This window comes from Dendroctonus ponderosae, unplaced genomic scaffold (genome assembly GCF_020466585.1).
Source record: "Dendroctonus ponderosae isolate FM_Combo_2020 unplaced genomic scaffold, Dpon_F_20191213v2 Dpon_F_20191213_1, whole genome shotgun sequence".
NCBI classification, from domain to species: Eukaryota; Metazoa; Arthropoda; class Insecta; order Coleoptera; family Curculionidae; genus Dendroctonus; species Dendroctonus ponderosae.
Genome location: NW_026017110.1, coordinates 3,427,933 through 3,436,228, shown reverse-complemented (window position 1 = coordinate 3,436,228; position 8,296 = coordinate 3,427,933). Strand labels below are relative to the sequence as shown.

Genomic DNA, 8,296 nt, shown 5'->3' with positions numbered 1-8,296 from the left:
GAAAATCTAGACGAGTATATATGTATACCTGGGAGATAAACTGAAAATTGATAAAGAAAATAAAAATGCAGAAATACTGCGAAGAATAGGTCAAAGTTGGCCTGCATACAAAAGGAACTATGAACCTGAAAAGGAAAGTGTATGATAGCTGCATACTTCCAGTAAACACTTACGGGCTGGAAACACTGAGCCTCATACAAAACAGCGTACATTGCCTGCAATGCACGCAGCGAGCTATGGAAAGACAAATGCTGGGGGTCAGTTTGAGAGATCATGAGGAACGAAGAGATTAGAAGAAGAACCGGAATAACGAGTATAACCGAGAGAATAAATAAGTAGACCATTGAACGGCTGACGATATTAAAGCTGCAGCTTGACGAAACTGGACACAGAAAGCACAGGATAGAGATATCTGGAAGAAACTTGAAGAGACTTATCTCCAGCAGTGGAGAAACTAAGGTTTATGAAGAACAAGAAGAATGATTTTCAACTGTTTTTGAGTTAATAACCAATATTGATTGAACTTTGGCCACCCCGTTTTTGCATTAAATTTGAAGTTTAAATACAAAAGTTGCAGATTTTAACGTCTATTTTATTTTAAGATAATACCAATTGATACAGGGTGTCTCAAATAATTCAAGTGGCAGTCCAAACTTACCTTTTTCGAATGCCGTACTTTTTATTGCATATTCGAACTATTCGCCCAATTCTAAAGTTCATTCCTATTCAAATTCAAAGCAAGTCAAATGTGAAATTTCGATAAATTTATTATTGTTACCCCACTGTTCAACAAAATTTATCTCATTGACGTGGTCCGCAGCGGTAGTATATAAACTGTTGTTTACACAAAAAACACGTGTTATCTAAATGGCCAGAAGTAGATTTAAAACCATTGATAGCAAGTTGTTGCTGCTTTCGGAATTACGCAGTAAATTTTCTGGGGTTTTACTGGCACCTGCCCAGCATATTTCTTCAGTATTTGTCTTTCAATTTTAATGAGATTCTCCATTTTTTATTAAAGTAGTTTATGAGTACTAAAGATGAAGTTATTTAGAATTTATTTAAATCATGGTCATATTTCGTATAACAAACGTAATCACGATTCAACAAATACGCAAGAAATACGAACAAACTATTTTCGTTGGACAACTAAATATCAAAGACACAATGAATCAAGAGAACTGACAGGAACTAACATTTTATGCTGAAAATGAAAGAAACCAAAGTCCGATGTAACTCTACCAGACAAATATTATTGTTACGCGCAAACAATCCCCATCAGCAGTAGCACATGTTTCTTGTAACACCCTGTGAAACCCTATCCTAAGAGTTGACTTACCTATGCCTAGGCAGAATTCTTTCCAAATCCGTATAAACACTCATTGAATCTGTGAACGTGGAGACAACAGTCAAATTTTCCTGGCTGAGTATCCTTAGGGGATGATCCAGAGGATTTTCTTGGTCCACTTCTGGTAGCGGATTTTCCGAAAAACCCATGCAAAGCGCAATGTCTTCTTCGGTCACCTGAAGGCAGCTGTCCATTGTCGGCACTGGCTCCAAGGGTTCTTCGACCTCGATGATTTCCAGGACTTCGTCTTCTTCTGAATGGTTCATCTGGTCTTGTTCGTAGTTGCTTTGGCAGCTCTTGTTATATTCCGCATTGGACAGCATTCGCTCCTGAACAAATTTGGTCATTTCAGTCCAATTGGGGGATTTTTTTGGGGCAATTGTACCTTAAGAATCATATCCAGACTTTCCAGGGACACTTCCCTGGAACTCAACGGCTGGATGATTGGTAAAGCTGGCGGCAATTCTGGTTCTTCGTCGTCATCATCAGGCCTTTTCTGTTGGTCGTCCAATGCACTGTCGTCGGTTTCCATTATGGCGTTATCATTACGAGGATTACTGCTGAAAAGATGAAAATATCTCTGACCACCTGAATCTAAATGCCATGCAAATGTGGACAAACCTATTCATTTTCAAACCAGTCCGAATAACGCTTTCTTCAACAATTTCCTGCTTCCTCAATGGTCTGAGAATTCCTTCATCGTCGTGCACGTCTTCAGAGGAGCAGGTTTTAAATTGAGCAAACTCTTTGCTGGGTATGTCTTTGGTGCTGCCATGTCTTGAACAGGAGGCGCCCTCTTGCACCCTCCCGTGCGCGGAAGTCGGTGGCTTGGTCTTCTGGATTTGAAACGTCTGATGTTCCACCCATTTTCTGATCATATTCTTCTTGTGCGAGTCCATGTAGCCGTATCTGAATAAATGGTGTTAAAATGGCTGCAGACGCAAACGGGAGAAGATTAACAAACCCTTGGGCTTCAGCAGCTGCGCCCTGCATGGGTCCGTCAATCCATGTTTCTCGCTTCTTGATATGGCAAGGTTCTTTCATCAGGTGTCTGGCTTCAGCGACTTTACTTTTGGATATTCTAAAAATTTTGATCGAGTTGGATTAAGCTAAAGAAGGTTAATAGCTTGGCTGGAAAACAGAAAATGGACTTTGTCCACAGTTATACGAGCCAAAGTAATGTTCTCTGGGAGGAGAGCTGATCCCACTCACCAAGCTACTGCATTCATTTGTACAAAACATGTAAAAGTTTGCAGGTTTGTACAATATTCTTATCCTTTATTGGGGTAGGATATAAAGATTATTATAATATCTACAGCAGATTGAACAAAATCCTGCCACATATTCTTCTGGTAGAAATATGATCGATTTATTCAACTTGCGCAATCAAACAGTTAGAGTTATTAGAAAGAAAAATATTGTTTATGCTTTAGAAGACACACTCTATTTTGAGAGACGTTAAATTATCAGTTTAAGCAGTTTGCGTGAGCAGCTTTTACGTTGCCTTCCTCTTGGTTTTAGAGTATATTTTTAATGATTTATGTGTACGTGGGATCAATTCGCCAGCTTTGTTCATATTCTAGAACCTCATGCACCAAACAATTTAAACTGTTTCGATTTTGGGTTGTTTTTCTGTGCTCTAAGTAACTCTCCCTCTGTTTCAATCTCACTAATTTCTTACCTCGGGCCATCAATCCACTGTTCATCACTTGCACCATTCGATGGATGTTTGGACGAGTCACTCGGCTTCTTAATAGATGGAATTCGACTAGGTGAAGATTTGGGTGAGCCGGTGTGGGCCGGTGATGTTTTCGCGCTTTGTGAGGACGATTTGATTGGACGGTGAGTGGACGATTTTTCCGGAGTGTCCCGTGGTGATTTGGTTGGGCGCTGTTCAGCCGATGAACCTGCAAATATTTGGGATCAGACATCCAGCGGTTCTTACGGGATTAGGCAATACCTCTAAGTGCTTTGCTCATTGAGCAACGGTTATCTCCGGAATTTAAGCTAGGAATATAAACGGGTGGATGTTCGCCGTCTGTAGCATCATCTGCCCTCCCTACGTAGATGACGGTATCTGCAGATAAATCACTACTGGAAGGATCTGGTTCGCTACTGGTCCCTGTTGTGCGGTTTTGCTCCTCTCCCGATGATCCTCCTAATTGAAAAACTCCCCATTGAACAAATGTCTAGGCATACAGTTCGGGAAAGGATTTACCTGATCCGTTTCCTGTGCCAGTTGATACGAACTTGATTTTCCGCCGTCTCATTCTGTGTATTCTGGACGCCAGTTGCACTGTCGTTAGAGTTTCCGCATAGTTTTGTGCAAAAGGGGAGACATGAACGATCATAGCGGCGTGGCACGTTAAGGAACTTAAGCAGTCTGGAAGCGAATAGATGCGATGCGAAACTGGGTCGAATGAAAGTTGATGCAAAACGTACCTTTAAGAAGATGTGTGAGTTTGTGCTCTTTATAGGGTAGATGCTTCTGGCCGTTAAATATAGCCAACAGAATGTTTCCTACTCCGGATAGTGGTATTCCTCCACTCGCTTTTCCTCTTTCGGAATTGCCCAAATCGATGAGATGCAATCTTGATCGGCCACCAGCAACTGAGATTATTGATTATTTTTAGCTGATCAATGCAGAATAAAATGGCGGGTTTAGACGAAATTCGCTAAATCCATCTTGCATCACTGTGTATAATTTCCGCTGGGAAATTGCAATTTTAATTGATTGATTGGTAAAGATAAAAATTCTTTGAGATTTTCGAAATTTCAGTAAAATAGTTTTCAATAATTTTATCACAATTTGTTGAAGTACGACGCACACGTTTTTATCAGGAAACATTCAATGCTCAGTTTAATAGAAATAATTATAATATTTAATCTCGTATATATAAGTTTCATTACATAAAAGATAAATACATGAATAATTTATCATCGCGGATGAAAAAAATAAACACACAAACATGAGAAAAATTATCATAAATATTTCAATAAAAAGAAATTAAAGATGAAAGTTCTAATGCTATGCTGTTAAGCTTCCAGTTGAATGTAGGTTCGCTTACAGAATCTTATTTAAGTTATCCTTTGGTGGTTATAATTGTAGATTCGAAATATAGACGATTTATGTCAAAAATAATGTAAAACTACAAAATATTCATAATTGGTCCAGTTACGACGCACACGTTGTTTTTAGGTCGAATATTTTAGAACAAATTTACTAAAAATGTATTTATCGGTTGTTATAATTTAAATAACATTTAAGGGTCGAGCTCAAAAATTATTCATAATAATATACAGGGCGAACCAAGGAATAGGGTATAGACGTCGCTATACGATCGAGTAACTTTTCCTGTGCTTTGAATATAAAACGCATTACAACAAAGTCGATTGTGACGCTTTTGATAAAAATGCAACAAATCAATAAGTAGGTAAGAATTTGATAAAATCCAACTTTGAAGCCAACTTAGCACAATGAATGGCGAACAAAAATCGCCGTATATCAGATTGAGACAGTTCTCGCCCGCGGCCAGGGAGGCAGTAACACGGACAATTTTCAAGATTAGGGACAAAAAAGCAGCCGGGAAAATAAGTTTTTAAGTAGACGCGCGCTACTTTTTTGTCGCAAACGACACGATAAGAAAACTCAATTATAATAAATTCGGGCGCGCGCAGAGGGGGCGACGTCTTTATTTGCCGCGTGAAAAATGTATTTGCATAACTTTCCTTTAATCGGTAAAAGAGTATGGAAATATCCGGGATAAAATAAATAATTCGCAGCGAGTCGTTTCGCTTGCTGAACTAAAACATTAATCGTACCTCCGCCTTTGCCAGCCACACTGTACTGGTAGACGTGCAGCGTAAACAGAAGATGAGAGTCTCGGGAGTCATCTTTTGTTACTGGACTTCGGCCTTCAATGGCTGCGTCCAAATAATGGGCAGCCTTTTCAGCTGAGGGCACTCTTAACTCGCAATGTGGAGGCTGATTGCCGAAGAGTGGATCATCACGCAAGTACATACCAGGAGATTGCTCGGAATCTGAAAAAATAAGCAAATCTACCTTGAGCGTAGCTTACAAATGTATGCCCCACTTAGTTGCCACAAAATCTAGTCTCAATTTTACAATGTAGAAAATTTTAAACTAATCGGTGTAAAACAATATCAAGGACAAAATTGCCACAAGAAAATATTATGTGATAAAATTTTCTGAAACACAGAAGATAGGCCTGGGTAACTCAATAAATTTTTAGAAGTTGGCGCAATGCAACGCAAAAGGCTTGGTACGACAACCCAACGCACCGTCGTCGTAACTCAGTTCCGTTGCTGGAAAAATGTTGATGACCTTTTCACTTGTTTTTAGATTTATTTTAAGGGCCATTTATCAATAATATTTTTAACATTTATTCAAAATTTCGGAATTTTCCAGTTTCAGCAAAGGTACGCTTTTCTCTGAAGATTCACTTAAAAATACTGATGATCTGGAGGTCTTTACGCGAAAAATTACAAGATAAATCTACAGCTTTGTAGGAATTTAACAAAAACTTTTTCAACGCCGAATTCGGGACAAAAACGAAAATAAATTTCTCCCGTTTTTCCCGAAAATCATTAAGATTTTCTCAAAAACCGATCACAAAACTAAGTTTTTAATCAAAAACGCAAAAAAAACATTAGTTTCTGACGATTTTTCTCTTTTCTGACAATAATGGGGTCTTTTCAGCCAAAAATTACAAAATTAATTTTGCTATAAAATTCGCCTCGTTCAGCGGTTTGCAGGGAATTTTAGAAAAACCTTTTCATCTACTAATTTGGCACAAGAACCAAATAATTGTATTCACTTTTTTACCGAAAGTAACTAAGATTATCTTGAAAAAAACAGCGAGAGCAAAAGTTTTCAAAAAATTATTTGGAAAATTCGCCACCGTCATCGCCCTGAAGATTTTTCAATTTTCTTTAAAATTTCAGGTCATTCCAGTTTTAGCAATTCAATTAAGCAATTCTTTCTAAGCAGTAAAACTATCATTCATTAATAAGTAAAACGTATCATTTTTTGTTTAACTTAAAATACTGACAATCTTCAGGTATTTCCTGTGAAATGTATAAAATAAATTTTATTGGAACACTAAAGTGAGTTTGTTCACTTTTACAACAACGCGAAAAAAACAACGCGTTTTTTCGTAACGTTTTACTGTAGTTGTACAGTTGTGTTTTACAGTGACAAACTGAGTGTCCTTTATGCAAAAAAGTAAAAAGATGGATTTTGCAAGAAAAGTCGTCATCTTTACAGTTTGGTCTTTTTTATCGTCTTTTTTGAATGCCCGTCTTTTTTGAATGCAAGACGGTCTTTTTTGACCTTTGAATTTGGGACAAAATCGAAACAGTCATCTTGTTTTCGTCTCAACAAAATTTAGGTTTTTTCAAAAAACGCCCAGAGAAAGCGAAAGCATTTAATCAATATTTAGAAAACTCGTCACCCTCATCGCTCTGAAAAGTGTCTTCAAAATTTCCGGATTTTCCCGTTTTAGATCAAATAGTTTCAAGGAATCGTATGCGCAAAAGCCATATGTTGATGGCTTTTTTTGTTAGATGTGAAAAGTCTGCCACCGGCCATGAGTTTAACTCATTAACCAATGAGTTAAAACTCATTAGCTCAGAGAGTGGCAATAACTCAAAAGCGCAACTCAACACAGTGATACCCATGCCTCATAGAAGAGAAAGGAGAATTCTTTATTGGCAAGAATCAAGCTGAGGCATTGGTCCGGACAAATACGGGACAAGTTCTACTTAGGAAGATTATCCACGAAAGTATGACTCGTATTTTACTGATTAGTTGCTTAGTAAGTTAGAGTGTTTAGTTATGACGATTCATCACATGACATAATTTAATGCGTTACGAACCGGCGTTGAAATTGTGGGTTAATGACACAGAACAAACCCAAACATAAACAGTGGAATTTCAACGTTTCAACCCCGGTATGCTAAATGTTGGTCGACGAAATATCACCACTTCCTATATTAATGCGGGAGTTTTTGCAGAAGTGTTTACTTACCGTAATATAGATAAACAGGGGGCACCTAATTTATAATTACTAATACACGTGCTGGCAGAACTTTCCCAAGTAGCTAGTATGTATATTGTTTCAGTTTATCTAGTGAAACTTGTACATTTCTAATCGTTTACTAATGCGGCTTCAAAAATAGTGCAACAGTTTACAAAATCGAACTGAGAGAAGATGTTATCTTTGTGGTAGGACGAACAGACATAGTCAGTTAATAGGCAAAGGTAATTAGTTGTCAAAAATTCGCCTCAACTTCGTTCCTCAGAAATTTTAGCTGGCAAACGTGCTTTAAAATCTTTTGTTTACTGCCCATTTCACTTCTTAGAAGCATTTTGTTGGGCATGTCCTAAGTATGTGACACGTGCACATGTAGTAAACAGCACGACGAGCATTCGACAACAACGTCTAAAGTTTCCCCAGTTTCTTTGGAAAGCTCCTGAACGGTTAAAGTGTAAGACTCGCGATAAAATACATCTGTGTCGTTATGAAAGAGGGTCGAAAATGTGTAATACACCTTGTAACACCCCGATAAGGTATGAGGTCGCGTCAAAAATACGGTGTCAAACTTGAATTAGATAGCGCTGGTGGTAAAGTCCCGGGGGAATCGTTAATTTAATTTTAAAACTCCGCCAATGTTTGATTGATCGAGCGGGACTCCGTCAATGGGGAATTTCGATTAATATAAATGAACAAATCCATCAAAGTGGTCGATTATTTGCGAGAGAAGAAGCAACTCAATTTAAAAGTGACGTTGGTTAAAAATATTGCGGATAATCTAAAGTTGCAATAAATTCGCATTGCATAACCAGACTGTTAATAGAGAGTTATTGGACATGCTAAATACTGTCATGCAGTACTAATGTTATTCCTTATTTTAATACTGCATTTG

General features: G+C 37.9%; 1 protein-coding gene across 3 annotated transcripts in view; it reads right to left on the bottom strand.

Moving 5' to 3' along the window:
* The window catches only part of LOC109532957 (kinesin-like protein CG14535), a 261,935-nt gene that overhangs the window by 8,711 nt on the left and 244,928 nt on the right, over positions 1-8,296 (bottom strand). For 2 of the 3 annotated variants that reach the window (XM_048667734.1, XM_048667740.1), the window contains 9 exons: positions 5,171-5,389; positions 3,791-3,958; positions 3,567-3,731; positions 3,309-3,506; positions 3,030-3,255; positions 2,313-2,429; positions 1,970-2,257; positions 1,734-1,908; positions 1,340-1,677 (listed from right to left, as the gene is read on the bottom strand). In XM_048667734.1, coding sequence (XP_048523691.1) covers positions 1,340-1,677; positions 1,734-1,908; positions 1,970-2,257; positions 2,313-2,429; positions 3,030-3,255; positions 3,309-3,506; positions 3,567-3,731; positions 3,791-3,958; positions 5,171-5,389 — 1,894 coding nt within the window. The remainder of the gene's footprint in view (positions 1-1,339; positions 1,678-1,733; positions 1,909-1,969; positions 2,258-2,312; positions 2,430-3,029; positions 3,256-3,308; positions 3,507-3,566; positions 3,732-3,790; positions 3,959-5,170; positions 5,390-8,296) is intronic. The other variant, XM_048667735.1, reaches the window with a different exon arrangement.